This window comes from Hylobates moloch, unplaced genomic scaffold (assembly GCF_009828535.3).
Source record: "Hylobates moloch isolate HMO894 unplaced genomic scaffold, HMol_V3 SCAFFOLD_8, whole genome shotgun sequence".
NCBI lineage: Eukaryota > Metazoa > Chordata > Mammalia > Primates > Hylobatidae > Hylobates > Hylobates moloch.
Window position 1 is genome coordinate 4,762,626 of NW_026652283.1, and position 19,581 is coordinate 4,782,206.

The 19,581-nt window shown below is 47.8% G+C and overlaps 2 protein-coding genes across 3 annotated transcripts in view; both read left to right on the forward strand.

The window, feature by feature from the left end:
• GALNT8 (polypeptide N-acetylgalactosaminyltransferase 8) overlaps window positions 1-19,581 on the forward strand; it is a 131,082-nt gene that overhangs the window by 85,683 nt on the left and 25,818 nt on the right. The gene's annotated exons all lie outside the window — the stretch shown is intronic.
• Window positions 3,192-19,581, forward strand: part of KCNA6 (potassium voltage-gated channel subfamily A member 6) — a 41,086-nt gene continuing 24,696 nt past the window's right edge. The window contains exon 1 of one of the 2 annotated variants that reach the window (XM_032159357.2): window positions 3,192-8,634. In XM_032159357.2, the coding sequence (XP_032015248.1) occupies window positions 3,900-5,489 (1,590 nt within the window). In that variant the 5' untranslated portion in view covers window positions 3,192-3,899 and the 3' untranslated portion in view covers window positions 5,490-8,634. Of the gene's footprint in view, window positions 8,640-19,581 lie in introns of both variants that reach the window. The other variant, XM_032159356.2, reaches the window with a different exon arrangement.

A 19,581-nucleotide genomic window follows, 5' to 3' on the forward strand; every position in this document is an offset into this window, starting at 1 on the left:
TTATATGAAAATGTATGCTTATCAAAGCAGATATTTTGTATAGATCACTGCTAAATCCTCAGCACCTGGCACGATGCTGGCATCCAGTAGGTGCTCAATAAATACTTTTTAAATAAATGAATGATCGCTATGACTATGGCAAACATCTGAATCTGGATACAACAACACAAAATAACAACAGAATCTGTGCTGGCATGAAATTGGTGCTTGGTGAATGCTGGGGAGACAATCACCTGCCACTGGAAGCCACTTGGCAGTGTCTATGGATGGAGTTGTGTCTTCCTTCACCTGGGAACTGGCACTTCTGAAGATGTGATTGTACTCATCCTTAACATACACTTTGGGGGAATGATCTAGGCGTAGGGTTTTTCTTAAGCTAAGAAATGAGTTGTCTATTTCGCAAAAGAACTAAAAACAGAACTCTGATTCACGAATTTGCCAATGGCTTTTCCTTCTTGGGGAACCTCCCCGGGCACAGTGAAACCCCTCTTGGGACACAACCTCATGCTTGATGTGAAGGTAATCACGGAACATCAGCTCCGCCCATAGGGTGGCCGGCAGCCCAGCCAGGCTTAACCCGAGGGGTACTCAAACAGAGGTTCTTGACACCTTATCAGGGTGTGTACCCTTCTGCAGAATGAAGCTTCCTTCCCATGCTTTGCCAGGATTGGTTTTGAAGAATTACTGACCTAGTTGACAGTCTCGTGAATAAAAATGGCCATGATGAAAACAAACCTGCAAATGAATTATTCATTATAAATTGGAAAACAAAAACAAAAAATCATGGGTTAGTCAATTTATGACTCAGAAAATAATGACAGATAACTGGATGAGGGTAAAGTGACAGATAACTGGATGAGGGTAAAGAGTATCTTCTATACTGTATTTGCTGTTGGTTTCCTTTTCTTTTCTTTCAAAAAGTTTTTTAAACAGAGCAACTTTTGTGTGGAGTCTAAATGGCTTAATTACATAGCCTGTAAGTGAGAAAACTCCGCTAGATGACTCCGTGTACTTGCTTTCTCTCCTTTCACTGAGACATGCAAGGTGAGAGAAGGGAGTGGAAATGGACAGGCAAGCATGAGATGGGCAAGCTGGCTGCTTTCCTGTTGTCATGTGGTTTGGAGAAAAAAGAACAAAAGCCCCTTACTCAAGCTGTAACTCCCAGCCAGTCAGCATCAAAGGCCCAAGAAGCTATTAACCACAAATTAATTAACCCCTTGCTTTAGAGAACTAAGGACCTTCCTGAGGTCCTAGGTGCCTAGCTAGGCTTAACTTTCACCTCATCGTGAACTTTTCCTTATTTTAGTACTAAAAATCATGCCCACAGGTGGAGATTTAAGATGTTAATGAGACATATGTTGTATGAAGCAGCATCTTAAGCCATTGTACATGTGCCAGAAAAACCTCACCTCTACATGTCCTGACTTCCCCTTACTGCAGACCCCACAAAGGGAACCCACACCTTGACTTTGGAGAGCAACCCGCTTCCTTTCCTGGTGTTTGGTCCCTTATGTCCATAAGCTTTCATAAAAGTCTTTCTCTTTGCTACTGTCTGCCGTGATCTCTTTTGATTTCTATCCCGGGGGATCAAAAAAGCCCACAGGGTATTGGTGCCAGAAATCAGCTGTGCAAGCTCAGAAAGGGAGCAGAGGCTGTTGCCTGGCTCAACTGGTGAGGAGCAAGACTGGAGAATGAGCATGCAGTGAGTTCTAATACTAGCATCTTTCTTACCCACTCAACACCTGACCCCTTCCCGACACATCCAGGAGCCTTGGTTCTCTCTTTCCTCCAACTGTCTGAGAGTGAATGCTGCTGAGAACCACTGTGGTTTTAAAATACTCCGTGCAATACAAAGAACTCTCACATGCATCCTGTGGTTGAGAGCAACTTTATGTGTCATGCTCATCATTAACCTCAATGAATGCATACTAATGACCTAATATGCACCAGAAGCTACACAAAAACACTTTATAGTTGTTAGCCAATTCATTTTGGCTACAGCCAGCCAGAAAAGAGGAAATCGAGGCACAGAGAAGCAAATGTCAACCCTACCTGGAAGTGTCCGTCTGAAAAGATCAGTTGAGTCTTCCTCTACCAGACCCCAACTTGTCTGGTCTCGTGAAGAAAGACAGAAATGGATGGAAATTCTTATCACCTTCTTGCTGGAGAGTTAGGAAGAGTCAACTGGTCCCTCACAACAAACTTTGCCCCACTCAAATACTGCCAAAGGGGCCTTTGTTGTAACATGGCCTACAAGGAGAGGACATCTTTCTGGGAAAGCACCTAGAATGTGGCTGGCACATATTCAATGCCCAGTAAATGTAGCTATTATTGTTTCAATCAACACTCTTACATACCCCTTTTCCACTCACCCTGTTCTCCCTTTTTTTTGGCCACCCAATAAGCAGAAATTCCAGATGCATCCTCCGGGGTGGCTGGGAGCAAAGGATCCCCAGGGTGCAGTGTGCCCTGGGCTGAGTTATCTCTGAGGTGCTTCCATCTTCAGGGTCCTTCCTCACTGGGGTTGTTGCCTCAGGCTCTCAGGACTCCCCTGGAAGTCTTCTGATGGGAAAGGCATTGATCCACTTGCCACCCTTTCTCTCCCATCCCTTTGCAATTCTAGGAGAGTTGCAGCCTCGCCCTCCCAGGCTTGCAAAGGTAGAGGGAGAATTATATTGGAATTTAAATTGGAAGCTCTCAAGGCATCTCAAAAATACTTTCTCTATTTTTTTTTTTTTTCCTGTAGATATTGGAGAGGTTGGCAAACGGGTCTTCCTAAAGACAGAAGAATGTATGATTTAATGTTTTCTTTAGATTTCTGTTTGAGTGGATGCACAGTGCTCCGTATTGTGTGGTGGGGCGGGGTGTGTCTTCTTATTGATGAAATACACTGCGCAGGTCAACTCGGTAAATCGAAATGAGAAAAGCCGATTGCGGGAGTGGAGGGGGTGTGGTATCAGGGTGCCGGCGCTTGTGGAGGGGGGCGCGAATGTGAACGTGTGAAAGCGAGAGGCGTGCCAGGAGAGCGCGGGAAAGCTTACTGGTGAGGCAAGTGTGCGTCTATTTCCATGGCGCCCTGGCTCGCGGCAGCCCCTGGCTGGGCGAGGGGTGTGATGTGGGAGTGGGGTGGGAGGGGGCAGCAGGCGGGGCCTGCCACGTCACTTGGAGAGTGTGTGTTGGGAAGGAAGGGCAGACCGGAGAGCCGAGCCGCTGCAGCTGCGGCGGCGGCAGCGAAGCCTTGAGCCGTGGGGAGGTGGGTCCCCGCGCTCGGGCGCCGGGGCAGCCCAGGGCCCTCTGCGAGGCCTGCGGCGCGGCTCCTAGGGAGGAGGTGGCGGCTGTGGCGGCCGGAACCGCGACCTTGGCTGGACCCAGCCCCGCGGTGGACGCAGGGCGGAGGCCGAGCCCCGCCAGGAGTCTTTGCCGAGCCGGAGGGAGGCGCATCTGGCGCTTCGGTACCAGCGGCAGCCGGGGGTCCGGAGCGGCTGGAGGAGCGCAGTGGGAACTGGGAAGAGCTAGCCCGGCTGGAGGGCGGACCTCTGCGTCCGGGAGCCGGGTCTCAGGCACCTCTGGGGGCGAAGCCACGCGTCTTTTCGGGCAGCCAGTTTCACACCCGCCTGTGTGCGGTTCCGGGCATCCCAGTAAGCTCTAGCACCGGGGCGCGGGTAACGGGAAGCGCAGAGCCAAATCCCCAGCGCCCAGGTCACCTCCCCGGACCCAGCCTTGCAGGGACCAGGGCTTTAGGGCTTACGGACCCAACGGCCAGGTCAGACCGCGAACCGGGAGGAGCGCGAGCCCCACCCTAAAGAGGGCGCAGCCGGGAGCTGGGGAGCGGGTGCCGCGCTCCAGAGATTGTGTCGTGGGCGCCGTCCTAGTGGCGGGGAGCGCACCTCCGAGGGGGCATGAGATCGGAGAAATCCCTTACGCTGGCGGCACCGGGGGAGGTCCGTGGGCCGGAGGGGGAGCAACAGGATGCGGGAGACTTCCCGGAGGCCGGCGGGGGCGGGGGCTGCTGTAGTAGCGAGCGGCTGGTGATCAATATCTCCGGGCTGCGCTTTGAGACACAATTGCGCACCCTGTCGCTGTTTCCGGACACGCTGCTCGGAGACCCCGGCCGCCGAGTCCGCTTCTTCGACCCCCTGAGGAACGAGTACTTCTTCGACCGCAACCGGCCCAGCTTCGACGCCATCCTCTACTACTACCAGTCTGGGGGCCGCCTGCGGAGGCCGGTCAACGTGCCCCTGGACATTTTCCTGGAGGAGATCCGCTTCTACCAGCTGGGGGACGAGGCCCTGGCGGCCTTCCGGGAGGACGAGGGCTGCCTGCCCGAAGGTGGCGAGGACGAGAAGCCGCTGCCCTCCCAGCCCTTCCAGCGCCAGGTGTGGCTGCTCTTCGAGTACCCAGAGAGCTCGGGGCCGGCCAGGGGCATCGCCATCGTCTCCGTGTTGGTCATTCTCATCTCCATCGTCATCTTTTGCCTGGAGACCTTACCCCAGTTCCGTGTAGATGGTCGAGGTGGAAACAATGGTGGTGTGAGTCGAGTCTCCCCAGTTTCCAGGGGGAGTCAGGAGGAAGAGGAGGATGAAGACGATTCCTACACATTTCATCATGGCATCTCCCCTGGGGAAATGGGGACCGGGGGCTCGTCCTCACTCAGTACTCTTGGGGGCTCCTTCTTTACAGACCCCTTCTTTTTGGTGGAGACGCTTTGCATTGTCTGGTTCACTTTTGAGCTCCTGGTGCGCTTCTCCGCCTGCCCCAGCAAGCCGGCCTTCTTCCGGAACATCATGAACATCATTGACCTGGTGGCCATCTTCCCCTACTTCATCACCCTGGGCACTGAGCTGGTGCAGCAGCAGGAGCAGCAACCGGCCAGTGGAGGAGGCGGCCAGAACGGGCAGCAGGCCATGTCCCTGGCCATCCTCAGAGTCATCCGCCTGGTCCGGGTGTTCCGCATCTTCAAGCTCTCCCGCCACTCCAAGGGGCTGCAGATCCTGGGCAAGACCTTGCAGGCCTCCATGAGGGAGCTGGGGCTGCTCATCTTCTTCCTCTTCATTGGGGTCATCCTCTTCTCCAGTGCCGTCTACTTCGCAGAGGCTGACGATGACGATTCGCTTTTCCCCAGCATCCCGGATGCCTTCTGGTGGGCAGTGGTTACAATGACCACGGTAGGTTACGGGGACATGTACCCCATGACTGTGGGGGGCAAGATCGTGGGCTCGCTGTGTGCCATCGCTGGGGTCCTCACCATTGCCCTGCCTGTGCCCGTCATCGTCTCCAACTTCAACTACTTCTACCACCGGGAGACGGAGCAGGAGGAGCAAGGCCAGTATACCCACGTCACTTGTGGGCAGCCTGCGCCGGACCTGAGGGCAACTGACAACGGACTTGGCAAGCCTGACTTCCCCGAGGCTAACCGGGAACGGAGACCCAGCTACCTTCCTACGCCACATCGGGCCTATGCAGAGAAAAGAATGCTCACGGAGGTCTGACCCATGGAGGCAGGGCCTGCAGGAGGGGAGCACTGAGCTGACAGTCTCTTAGGCTTCCCTCTCGTTTCCACTACTCACTCTAGCTTCAGTTGACTTCTTGACTCTCTCCCCTACACCCACTACCTGGCATCCAGGACCAAATACCTGGACTATCAACCTTGTTGCTTAATCCCTGCAGCGTTCAAGGTTAATCCATCTAAGTGACATTTTTGAAATTCCAGCGGTGCCACCCAATCATGCCCAGCTTCTGTCATATGGATGAGATATACATTTATGTCTGACCTTCCCTCAAGACTGATTTTTCACGTCTGGGACTTATAATATCTCAAGGAACAGCAATGTCAACAGGATGGAAACCAGCCATATCTGAGTCTTCGCTCCCTCCTTAGTGTTCTTTGCTTTGGGTCATGTGCGTTTCCTAGCTTCAGGTCACTTGGTAACTGGAAGAAGCTGGAGGACAGAAGCAGTACTCAACTTGCTGTTATTCCAGTGCCCTGTAACACCCACTGGTCATCCTGCAGATGACCCTTGGTAGAGTCTTTATTTGCACAGCCTCAAAATACGTTATTCGTTTCTAAACTTGGATGGAATTAGAGAAAATACAATCAAACTTTACCACTTGGAGGACACAGGGGTTAGTCCAGGACCAAAGGGGCCAATGGATTTTTCAAGGTGTGCCCCAGCACAAGAGGCACTGGTGTTTGGTCTACATTTAGCCCTCCCCACTCTGATCCCCTGACTCTCTAGCTTCCAGGAAGGTTGCTTCTCAGAGCCAAATACTCTTTGTGCAAGTGCCTTCCTGAGCAGAAGAATTGGAGAGAGGGAACCACAGAGCCAGGAGGAATGTCTGAGTAGAGTCAAGCAACTGGCTTGATCACAGTCTGAAGCAAGGTGCCACTTAAACAGATACTGTTTTCTCAAAGGGGCAGAGGAATCACGTTGCAGATGGCAGCCTTTTCTCCTTCATTTTCCCCAAAATTTCTCTAGCCCTCTACCTTGCTTCCTGGGAATTTGATTTAGGATTGCTGTTGAAGGCTTCCTCAAGCAAACTCCAGCTTAAAGCCCTAGACAGGTAAAAGCACACATTGGATGGCAGCATGGGTTTCTTCCCATTTTATGGGCGTGAAATATGTGGTTTAGAATAAGGAACAAGCATTATTTCTTTGCCAACAGCCTCAGTCTAAGAGGCTTTTTTGCTGAGTCAAGCAAACACTTGCCTGCTCTCCCCTTGGAGCTGCATTTGACCTGCTCTCACTGGTAAGGTGACGTGGTGGCGTTCCCACTCGATCTAAGCCATTTTCTTCCATTGTGAGACCACTGCCATCTATCCACCTGCCCACCTCCTCTCTTTTATCTCTCAGTAACATTGCCATTTGTTTTTTGCCTTTGATAAACTGTGATGTACTGTTCTGAGAGCTTTTGGGTGCAGTTCTGAAACTGAAAGGACTATTAACTTGTTTTTAATTTTATATCTATGCTTTCAGACTCTTTGATGATAATTTTTTTTTTAAATTATTCTCTCGAAGAGCAACTTACAAGAGGACAGCCTTATGAGGGTTTGCTTGAGAGGCAGTGTGGCTTCTGTGACTGCCAGATCTAAATCTCGATCTTGCCGTAACTTTACAGGGTAACTTGGGTCCACAGTCCCTCTTTGTGCCTCAGTTTACCCACCCATTAAATGGGAACATTACTGTCTTCCCCTCCCTACCTCATGGGGAATGTCTGGGAAGCTGGGGACATTGCTATGCAAATGTGTGAATCTTAGTCATGGATTTGATTTTTAGTTCTCCCCATACCCCCATAGGCAAGGCCTTCCCCCAGAGTTGGATCCAAAGCCTAAGAATAGGCCATTATGGACCATTGGCTCCCTAAATCCCTCCTTGGCCTCTTGGACTGAGCCCCTCAGCCTTTCTTCTTACCCTTCAGAAAGGAGGGTTCTCTTTAGATATGTTCAGGGGGATCCTTCCATGGCTGGAGGTCACCTTGACTGAGAGCTTGGCTTCTCCAGACCTGAAACACAGTAGAAGATAGAGATGTTTATGATGCAAAAACCTGCTCTGAGGTCAGAAAGTGCTAGTTTTCCAAATCTCTCCCGTTGCTGCTGGCTATCTGGGCAAAGAAGAGAAAAGCCCATTCCAGAGGCAGAAGGGAAGCTCCCAGCCGAGGGTGAAAGTTGAGACCTGTATGCATGTATCTCTGTATATGTGTATGTAATCACCCTCATCACCATCCCTGAGAAAACATTTCCTTTTCAAGTCAGAGCACGCCTGAAAGCGTTTGTGGAGAGCCCAGCTCACCAGGGACTCTGGTTGCCGTAGCAACCTTCCAGACTGTTCTCTCTATCTTCTGCTTTGGGCATCAAGGGAGACCAGGGGACTGCATCTTCCCAGCTTCTCAAATGGGAGCACCTCCCACATCGTGGCTTAGGGGCTGGAAGAGCCAGGGCACGGATGTGGGACTTTTGGAAAATGTGGAGGAAGCAGGGCCTCAAAGCTTCCTGTCTGGACTGTTCTTCCTAGTTTCCCCACCCAGTCATTGAAGCTGCCTCATCTTACTCCTGATTCTTCAGAAATTTGAATGTTAAGCAACCGGTTAAACCAACGTCAGTATTAATTTTTTCAAGCTGTCGAGGGGAGCCCTTAGAGGGGACAACTTCTCCTTGGAGTGACAGCCAGGCTGGGCTTCACCAGGTGTGATCATAGTCTTAGGTATCTTGGAGTTTCCGTCTCCGCAGAGGCAGGCTCTTCCCAGCTCCACGAGAGGCGGAGAATTGCAACTTCTTCCTCCCCGGGAACAGTCTATCTAGCTCCTGGGAGGAATCTCAAAGATCTTTCTTCTTAAGACATCGAAGAAAAACTGAGAGGCTGTAGCTCGACCTAGTTTCTGTGAAGAATTTTGTCAAGTGATCCCTCTCTGACCCTGAGCCTCTTTATTTGGATTTTGTGCCTTGAGCACCAAGAGAATATGCACTCTGTGTTGCCTGGACAGCTGGGGTGGTGATTCACAGGAAGGGTCCAAGCCTTCACTACACCTGACTCAAGCCGGAAAGAGCTCCCAGAGGACCTTCTGGAACTGCCAGCCTCAGCCTGAGATGTGGGATATTCGGCCCCAAGGAGTGAGGAGGGACAGCTCGCCGTCTTTGCAGGTGAGGTAGGTTCTGCTGGAGGGGAGTTTCGTTTTTGGCTCAGTCCTGCAGGCTAAATTAGAACGGGGTGGGGAGAGAGAGAAGGTGGGGAAGCGCATGCATCTGGAGAGATGCAGGGTTTTCATTCCCCTTCCCTCAGGGGCTACCTCGCTTTTTCTGTGTATTTCTCTTTGACTCCATTGACTTCAGTTTCCTTTTTCTCTGTTTCTGTCCCCTTGATGCTGCTGGCCCCTTTAAAAAATTATCTCTTTTTCTGTGCATTTTTCCCTTTCCTTCTTTTCATTCTTACTGTCTCTGCCTTTTTTTCCCCTTTCTCTAGTTTTTTTTCCTTCTGGTTTTCCCCCTCTGTTGTTTTACCATCTTCTTCCTTCTATGTGTGTCTTCCTGCCTATCTTTCTCCCTCTCTCCACCTTTTCAGTGGCTGGGAGCACCTAGAGTGTTGACGTCGAGGTCGCACATTGAACTCTAGGACAGCTGTGCTTGCTAAGGTCTGTCTGCAGCCGGAGTATTCCACTTTTTCCTGACTTCTCACTCTGCCATTCTTTCCTACCATGCTCACCTCTGTGGGGGCAAGTCCTGAACCTGCCAAGCAAGATGAGACTGCCATGGGCTCAGAAAAATGTCTCCCAGAAATTTCCTGAACCTGCAAGTATAAATGAGAGAAGGCAGGCTGGGAGGGAGAGAATGACCCTGAGAAGTCACAGACAAATCCTCTGCTGAGTAGCCCTGGACCACCTCAGGGTTTCCAAGCTTAGGAGGCTGGCAGAGAGGTCAAAGACAGAGGAACAGTAGAAATGTCAAATAAACAGAGAAAAGAGGGCTTAGGAGGCAGGCATAAGGTTGCAGTTAGCCTGGAAAAAGCCTTAAATCGGGGATGGCCTTAGAACTGCCCTTAATTCACTTGAAGGTTTTGTTAGTATCTGGCTGTCTCTCTCGGGTACTGAAGGCAAAACAAAAGGAAAGGACATAAATCTCAGTGGTGCAAGGTGCAGGGAACACTCCTTGACAAGGAGGATTAAGATTCACCGGGCAGTCCGCAAGGAGAATTGATGGACTCCTTGCCAGAAGTCTTAGACCACGGGCTAAGTCCCACCTGCAGCAGGACATCAGGACAACCTGGGGGGCCCCCGGGGGTTGAAGGTTGTGCTATTACAATTGGCCCCAGATAAGTTTTGGGGTGTAATTGAAATGCTCTAAAGCAGGACTGTGGTAATAATCATACAACTCTCAAAATTGCACCCCAAAATCATTGAATTGTGAAAAAAAAAAAAAAAGAAAGCAACGAGTCTAATAATCTGGGAGTTTTCCATCTGAGCTGGGAGAACGGTTTGGTCCTATAAATCTAGAAGCTTAGCATGTCTAAAAATGGACCAGACAATATCTAGAATAGAATGGCAGTTTTTTTCTTCTGCCACATGGGGACACTTTAGAGTTTATATGCAGTTAATCGTTGCTATTCATGCACAATACCACGAACTGATGTGTGTGTGTGCGTGTGTCTGTGTGTGCTTCATTTTGACATCAAATTGTTGTAAGAGTTACGTGGTTTTTTCTTTTTTCTTTTTTTTCCTCTAAAGATATGTCATGCCGTTTTTTGGGTAAGTGCAGGGCATAATTAGCATGCATTGAACTATGATATATATGTTGAACATTATTCATTCTATAGGACTGTGGCCTTGAGCTTGCCCAGGGAACTTACACTTTGCTGGCAAAAAGAAAAAAATTCCAAGAAAAGTTCCCACAAACCAAAAACCCCACCAAATCCCTGCACCTGTAAGCTCAGAATTCCTTAAGAGATTGCAAGGTTTTATTTACTTATCTACTATGGTTATTATTTTATTTTCAAATTTTTTGAAAATTTTTTTTTGTGGGTAGATAAAGGTTTTATTTTCCCTGGCTCCCTCCCTACACTCCCTCTACAGTCGTTATTGATGCTTAACAGCCCTATGATGAGGTCCCAGCAGTCTTTGGTGCTTCCGGTAAACAAAAGAAGTGGGCGGTAACGGCCTTCATTTGTCTTACTGAGCCTTTCAATGATTCTCTCCCAGACTCTGATCTCCTCTTGGCCCGCTTTGCCTTGTGCCCACTGGACCCTCCCTTCCCTCCCCTTGGTGCTTTCCTCAGATGCACCAGCCAGTCCTGTGGCTTGTCATTTCTCCTCTCCACTGGCTGAGCCCTTGCTTGCAGCGGCATCTCTATCTGCCTGCAACTCAACATACATTCCAAGATAGATTCCCAGAGAGCGTGGTCCTTCCAGGACAATCTGGCTGGAGCTGCCGTCCTGGCTCACGTGGGTTTTGACTGTGTGTTATTGCCATGGGAAGGAAGTGGGGAGGAAAATGTGCTCCAGTCCTACCTTGTCACAGTCACTTAGGGGAGGAAAAGAATTCCATTTACTAGGTGGTAGGAGTTCCTCTCTCCGTCCCACTTCATATTTTGCCTCGGGTTGCACACATAGCTCATGGCAGAATAAGGTCTGGAGCTTGGCAGTTGGCAGAGAGAGGGATCTTTTCAGACATAGGCCGTGGGGAAGAAAGACAGACGGGCTCTTAGCCTCTCATCTTGCCAGGTCTCCTGATGAACCACTTCTCTGTGCTGGCCTTGAGGTCTCTGTGGGGTGAGAGATGGTCGTGGTTTTCATGTTCTGAACTTGAGAAAGTAGTTCACCCTGCCTCTTGGTCTTCTTGGTTCTCATCCTCTGGCTTCACCTGGTACCCTAAAGGGGGAGTGGAAATCTGTCAGCCACGGCCTTTGAGGAGTTATCAAAGCAGCTGCTGTGTTTGAAGGTGCACAGTAACACCAGGAGAGAAACTCCCTAGTTTTCAGAACACAAGAGGCAAGGTTCCTACCCGACAGGAAGTATCATTCACACTGGTCTAACCTTGGCTATCACTTGACCTGTTTGGGGACTAGCCCTGATGGGATTTATTACAATTTTTTTTTTTTTTTTTTAAATCCAACTCCAACCTCATCATTGTTACTCTAAAGAGAATTCCTCATTCCTCGGTCACGAGCCTCAGCCGATACACTTTACCTCCTCCTAGAAAACATTTTGGAATCTTAAGCAGCTTCTGCTGCAGGCTGCAAGGAGCGCAGACAGACCCTGGCTCTTTGGTGAGAGCAAAGCCGACATTTCAAAAGGAAATTGCAGCCACGCAGTCTGCTGGCGCTGCTATTTTTGACATGCTTGCTGTTCTCTCAGGGCTTGACAACCGCTGTCTCCAGGAGACAGACAAACCTGCTCTTGGCAGCAGAGACACTGCTTTGAAAAAGAACATAGGAAGACAGTCCTGCAGCTGGGAGGGGCGGGGAGGACTTGCCACTGGAAGCGTGGTACCTGGCTAGTGGGGCTGCAGATCTGAGGCTGCAGGATTTATCCTCACCCAGGGAATCCTGACCTTGCGTTGCGTCCTTCCCAGTGGGAATAGTCCCAGCGAGAATAAGAACGGCGCCATTCATTTACAGAACCTTTTCAAACACGTTCAGTGCTTTCAGACATCGAGCTATTTAACAAAGGGGTTAACAGCATAGTTGCTGGAGCCACATCGTCGCGGCTCAAATCCCTCCTTCGCTGGGTAACGTCGGGCAAGTTATGAAACAGTTCTGTGGCCTCAGTTTCTTTCTCTGTCAAATGGAGGATAATAATAGTACCAATCTGATACGGTTGTTTTGAGGATTAAATAAATTAATGTATGTATAGTGTTTAAATGTACAATGTCACCTGTTATTATCATCCTTCAGCAATGAAATGAGGTAGGTAGGCTAGGCTTTGTTTTTTTCTTTGGCAGATAAGAAAACTGAAGCTCACAGGGGTTGTGATGTATTTAAGGGCACACGGTAATGTGTGTTTCATCCTCTTCAGGGGAGATGGAACAGAATGGAAGGCAGTGAGGGTCTAACTGTTATTGGGCAAGAAGAGAGAATGAAGCCATAGCACCTAAATGTGTATATAGACTTCTGTTTACATGCCAGCTTGTCTCTGATGGAGCAGTAGCAGGTGTCCTGTGCTTTTGTTCCCTATGGGTCTCTGAAAGTGCACACACACACACACACATATGCATATACACACATACATATATACACACATAAATATATATACATACATACACATATATACACATACATACACAAATACACACACATACACATATATACACACATATATACGCACACAAAGCCACATATACACGTATATATACACAAACATAAATATACACATGCACATGTATACACACATATATGCACACACAAACACATATATACACACATGTATGTACAGGCACATATATACACGCTTATACATATACTCATATACACACACACTGTGCTATATATCCTCTATGTGTGTAGCGTATATACGTGGAATGTGTTTCCATGGAGCCCTTCCTCAGTACTGCCACTGATCTCCCTCTCCCATTTCAACATTCTCAGTGGTTGACACTCCACTTGAGTTTTCCTCATGCACCTGCTCATGCCTTCTTCCTTGGGACGAATGCAGGGTCTTCTATTTAGCAGAAGGGACAGAAATCACAAGCCAGACCCTGGCCCAGAGTTTTCCTACACTGTTCCAATGGCTTTCAAACTTCCACTGCCCTGGTCCTCATCCTCAGCATGCATTCTGTTCCCCAGTCACCTTCACGGCCCCCTTTGCAGGTGGGGGTACCTTTTAATCTCCCGTGGGTGTGTTTCTGCTTTCCTGTCCTTCTTTAAGGCAGAGGAGACAGGAGGCCTTGTAGTTGGAAGAAGCCAGCTCCCCTGCCCTTGTGGGTCTCCATTGGCCTTCACTCCACCTAAAGAGCATTTATGACATGTCTTGTTAGGGGTCTTGGCGCGGGCCAGATTGCTGTCTTCACCCTCAGCTCGCTGCCATAGCCACTATGGCTTCTTATAAAGGTCCCATCCCAGGGCAATGTGACGTGGCTGCCCTCGTGTTTGAGGATTCTGAGCTTGCTGGCTTGCCTGCCTTGGGAGTTGGAGAATTGGTCTGAATCACTGTTTATTAGCTGTACCTCATTTAACCTCACCAAGCTTCAGTTTCGTCATCTGCAAAATAAGGAAGCTAACATCACTTGCCTTACACAGTTGCTGTGAGATTCAGAAGAGGCAGCCAGTTAAAGAGTTTAGCAGGAAATAAACTCTTAGGAAAGCATGGCTCTTCCCACTGCCAATCAGCAGAGAGACCCTTAGAGACACCAAACACCCGTCTGAGAGTGGGGCCGAAACGACCTGCATGTCAGAGAAAGGCAGGGTCCCTGCCGACTGCAGTTTTGTTCTCTGAAATAAACATTTAAATGAAATATGACATAAAAAATAGACTCAGGATAGCTAGCTATTTTTACCAGAAGGCTCTTTGCCTAGAGGATTCACAGCAGAATTTCTTTAAATAATTGCACTTACGGTGTGATTTAATATACAGAAATATAATCTGAATATATCTTGGAAGAATAGGATGGATATGTAATAATGTATAATACATATGTGTAATACGTATATAGTTTAACAAAGTTTGTTTCCAGCCAAACTAGAATGAGAATTCTCACTTAACCCTTCCCTCAAGCCCTGGAGCATTGCAGAGGGTGGTGTTGAGGGTCACAGATGGAGGGGGCAGTGAATGCCTCTTTATGAAGAAGGAGACTGATGCAGAGAAGTGAAATGATTTGCCCAAGATCACACAGGAAATTAGGGGCAGAGCTGTGCCTGGGACCCAAATTTTCTAACTCCAACTGCAGCATATTTTCCCATGGGAAATGGAACTGTAAGGATTACCTAAACACACACACACACACACACACACACACACACACACTTAAAAATAACTATTCATTTTCTACCCAACCAAACTCCTTAGCAGAGCTGCCCATAGAAAATGGAATTAAGTGATTTTAAATTTTATCTTTCCCTCCCCTGAGTTTCCAGGGCACAGAGGCAGTGAGCCTAGCTAGAGAAGCCCAGAACCAGATGACCAGTTTCTGGATTTTTAAGGAAGGACTAATGACTGAGGACTAGTGCAGACCAAAGGTATTTAGCACTGGACAAAGAGAGGCTCATGTACAGGCTCTGGGCTTCTAATCTCACTGATTAAGGGATTCTTTAACCTCTTAAGGCTTTATTTTTTCTGTTAAATTTAGTGACTGGACAGAAGGAAACTGTCATAGATTGGAAATCAGGAAGTCAAGGGGTTATCTGAGCCTTCTGAATTTTATGGCGGAAGGAAGGGATGCAGAAGGTCAGCATCTTACCCAGGAGTGCTGACTTATGATGCCTTGGGAGGCAGAAACCAGCTTCTAGACTCTTCCCTGCACTTTGCTGCCCTGATAGAGAAAGAGAAGTTACTGTCAGTTACAGAGCTCTTTTACAAATCACGGGACCGGGGTCAGGAGGAAGAACATGTCCAGAAGCCCTGGTAGTTGAGCCATCAAGAAGCCAGGCACTCCCCAGCTGTTTTAAGGCAATTTGGCATTGGTGGAAAGAGAAAAAAGGTCTGGTATGGTGGGGAAAATAGCTGTGTTCCCTGCAGAAGACTGCTTTCTGTGCTTCAGGGGAAGGATCACGTTCACCCAGGAGAGCGTACGTGTGCACATGCAGGTGCCCAGGCACACCTTCCCCAACCAGACCCTCTATTCACATGGACGTGTGTGTGTGTGTGTGTGTGTTTTTTCTTTTTTCTGCATCTGCAATCTCCTGGTTTATGGTTTTACATGCCTCCAGCAATTCCAAATTGCAATCACAGAGCACCTTCCCTAAAACTGGGCAGATTACCTTATAAGAGGTCCTCAACTGTCACTTGTGGCTTGTGAGCCACATGGGACACAACATTAAGAAATACTGGAATATTTCACACACACACATCTGAAGTTTTGGTTTCTCTTAAAAGCAAAGGTCTGGGCTTGTTGATCCTGCATGTTTGCTTTCCACCCACCATCAGCAAAAGCTGAGGGACAGCGGCCCCCTGCAGAAGGACGTCGGTTCTCTTTGCCTACTGCCCATCACTTCTGAGTCCCTGCCGCTGAGGCTGGGCCGTCTGTCATTTTTTTTTTTTTTAGATGGAGTTTCGCTCTTGTTTCCCAGGCTGGAGTGCAATGGCACGGTTTCAGCTCACTGCAACCTCCGCCTCCCAGGTTCAAGCGATTCTCCTGCCTTAGTCTCCTGAGTAGCTGGAATTAGTGCCCACCACCAGGCCCGACTAATTTTTTGCATTTTTAGTAGAGAGGGGGTTTCACCATGTTGGCCAGGCTGGTCTCAAACTCCTGACCTCAAGTGATCCGCCCGCCTTGGCCTGCCAAAGTGTTGAGATTACAGGTGTGAGCCACCGCGCCCGGCCCGTCTGTCAGTTTTAATTGTGCCCCTAGCCATGTTTTTTCATAGGTGGGAGATATTTCTCTCTACGTACATTTCTACCAAAGCTTAGAAAAGGAAAGATGGAAAGAGTATCATGTTTAGGGAAAACGATACCTGGCTTATGTAACCTGGTAACCCCTGGGGACACTGGTGCTTGTGGCCATACTCAGAGCCTTCCTGTGTGATTTCATCTAAGTGGCTCAGAATCAACTATCTGACTTAGAAGTGGCAGGTCAGATGGAGATGGGAGTATGTGTGTTTGCTGGAAAAAACAGAAACGAGAGCAGAAATGAAGGCTGCTTGCCGGAAGGAGCCGGTTCCAGCTACCCACGAGAGACGGAACTGTGAGGCTGCACAGAAAAGAAGGCACTGGAGAGTTAACGAGAGCATGCCATGTTCTGTGTCCAGTTAAGCAGGCAAGGGAATGTGTGATGTAATTCAGAACTCCCAACCGAAATGATCAAAATGAGAAATCAGGCAAACTTCTGCGTTCAGAGATGTATCCAATTAGAGAACCACCTCCTGTTTCTGTGATGTCAGACTGTGGAGCACTACTCCACTCCCGCTGGCTAGGACTGAGTGGGCGTCGGAGTGAGGATTCATGAGTGGCATCATGTGGCTTTCCTGACAACGACTGGCCACCCAGCCACCGGCTATGCATCTGTCTGGTTGCTTCTGCGATGTCACGAGGCCCATGGCCATCCCCCGATTCGATCTTGCCTCTCCTGGGTTATTCCCAGTTGGTTTCAGCTCTCAGGTGGAATCTTCTGTCTTTGAAGCTTATTGGCCAAAAGCTAAATGGCCATAGATTTGGAACCATGTCCAACATTATTTCCTTGGGAGGGAGATAAGAAACGTTTTAAGCTTTATATTTGCCCTTTCCAGGAGGGCAGGAAATGTTCAGTCAGGTTGGGATTAAATAAAATCCATCATGAGCCTTACATTTGAATGCTTGTAGGTCTTACTTTTTCCAACAGATGCATTTCCAAAAAGTTGTTGTTGTTTTGTGTATATATAATATAATTATTTTCCTATCAGAGGTGCTTTTTAATAGAAGTGGGCCGTTTCACATTTAAAAAACTACACAATATAGTTAAAAGAGAGCATGTAGTCAGTAGAAAAATGAATTTATACTAGCTTATAGTGCACTTCATGCAGTCATAATTCCTTCCTCCAGTGGAAGGGAGAGGAATGCTATGGCACTGGAAATGATGGAAATGATGAGGATTGCTGATCAGACTTGAAACGAAAAAAAAGCTTTTTTTTTTTCATCGTAGGAACTAGGAGATATTTTTCAAAATGTATGTTCAAAAACAGGAACTCTGGCTGGGTGCAGTGGCTCACGCCTGTAATCCCAGCACTTTGAGAGGCCGAGGTGGGCGAATCACTTGACATCAGGAGTTTGAGATGAGCCTGGCCAACATGGTGAAACTCCATCGTTACTAAAAATACAAAAATTAGCCGGGTGTGGTGGCGGATTTCTGTAATCTCGGCTACTCGGGAGGTAGAGGCATGTGAATTGCTTGAACCAGGGAGATGGAGCTTGCAGTGAGCTGAGACTGTGCCACTGCACTCCTGCCTGGGCGACAGAGGGAGACTCTGTCTCAAAAAATAAATAAATAAATAAATAAATAAATAAATAAAAAATAAAATAAAATGGGGAATTCCAAGAAAATCTATCATAGTCTCTCTTTTTCTTACTGCATGCAGACTGTAAGTGATGCATTTGCAGGTGGGCAGCACTGCCTTTCCCACACCTGTAGCTGTGTCAGGTGAGGCAGGACAGGAGACATGAGGACGTGGTTCTGAGCTTCTTGGTCTATCTGCGAACAGCATAGGTAGAGGGTGATATCTGTCCACCCTGAGCAAGTCAGCTCCCGGTGCTGTTCCCCACTGGTGTCTGCCTGTGTGACCTGGGCAGAGTTCAGAACCTCACTGAGCCTTGGTTTTCTCCTCTGTAAAACTGGGCCATTAATAGACATCCCTCATGGTGGCCAGTGAATCGGTGGAATTAAAGCAGGTAATGCTAACAGGCCTGGTATGTGGCAAGCATTCAGTGAAAGTTATTATTTCATGGTCTGTTTCTTATTTGCCCACTTTGACAGAGTACTGAGGCATAAGCAAGGCCTCTTGTCCAAACGTTAGGTACAGTTAAAACCACTCAAAGCTCTCATAAATCAGTCTTTTGGGAATTATGTCCATCTATGTAATAGTTTCTCTTGTTTTGTAGATTTGGACTTTCTGATCAAATAGTAACCATGATTCAGCTATTAAATCATCAAACACTTGGTCATACCAGAGGCGACTCATGTAAAGGGGCTTACTACCTTCTTAGAGTGAAACTGTTTCCTTGCTAAAAAAAAGCCAGCAGCAGAGAGTATCCAGGGATTTTGTTAAATTCCTAAAGAAAGAACACAAGCAATGAGGCGACTTACCCATTGAGAATCCCTGAGATCAGCAAGAACTTCCAGAAAGCTTGGGAATTCACAGAGAGGTTGAATAACCGAGTGTGGAAGGATCGCATGACTCAGCGATTCACTTGGCTGACCTGTGGGCTGCCGTAAGCGGGAGAATAAGCGGGAAGAAATGCACAAGGGTGCAGGTAGGATGCTTCTTCCCCGATGCATAAGGTCAACACTTTTCTTTGCAATTATAATACAAATCAGTGGAAAACAGACTCAACTTACAGAGGATGTATTGGCTTTACCTTCAACATTTCAGGGATGTATTTAATTTGCAAGCCAGTCAGCTGAACTCACTTAATATATCAATAGAGAATAAGGACAGATGACAGGGAATAATTGAGCAGGAAGAGAATTCTAAAAGTCATGGAATTAATTGCCTTGCTGTGTATTAGAAAAATGTCTAGATTATTCCAGGCTTATTCTGAAAAATGCCCAGAGAAAGAGACTATAGACTCCTTAAAGCTACTTGTGTTTGAGCACCCTTTGTCAGGATGTTTTCCTCATTTCTCAGTTACACATCTCCTGCTGCACTTTAAACTTCCTTCATCCTGTTTTGTCTTCTGCTGAAATGGATACTCAAGTGACCATATTACCTAGAATAACTCATGCCAGAGTTCCTCAAATGTGATCTGCAGAACATCAGTCCTACGCAACTTTCCATGGAGAAGGAATCCCCAGGCACTATGTTTCAGAAATGCTGCCTCTTGGAGATGCACACTGCATATGAACATAAAATTAAAGGCTCTGAGAAGTCCTGCAGCAGTAAACCTATTTCACTTCTTTAACCCAGTGTTTTTCAACTTCTTACATTTTTAAAAAATTTTACCACAGAATCTCCATCCCCCTTTTATAGTAATGTCTGCTTACATACCCCCAAAACTCATCCAAAAAATACATTTTCAAAAACTCGAAGAGATCTGAAGCTTGTTGCAATGGATTTGAGTGCATGGACCCTCAGCCATTAAAGGTTTTTTCAGTTGGACCATTTTGTGGATTCTTATCAACCTTCTTAAAGTTCTTCACACCCCTCTTGAGTTGTGCAGAAACAGAAATGGTTTTGATAAGGCTCTGAATAATGTGATAAAAGACATTCTCTTCCCTGTAGTCCTTATAAGTCTTCTTAAATAGAAGTCTTTAAGAAAAT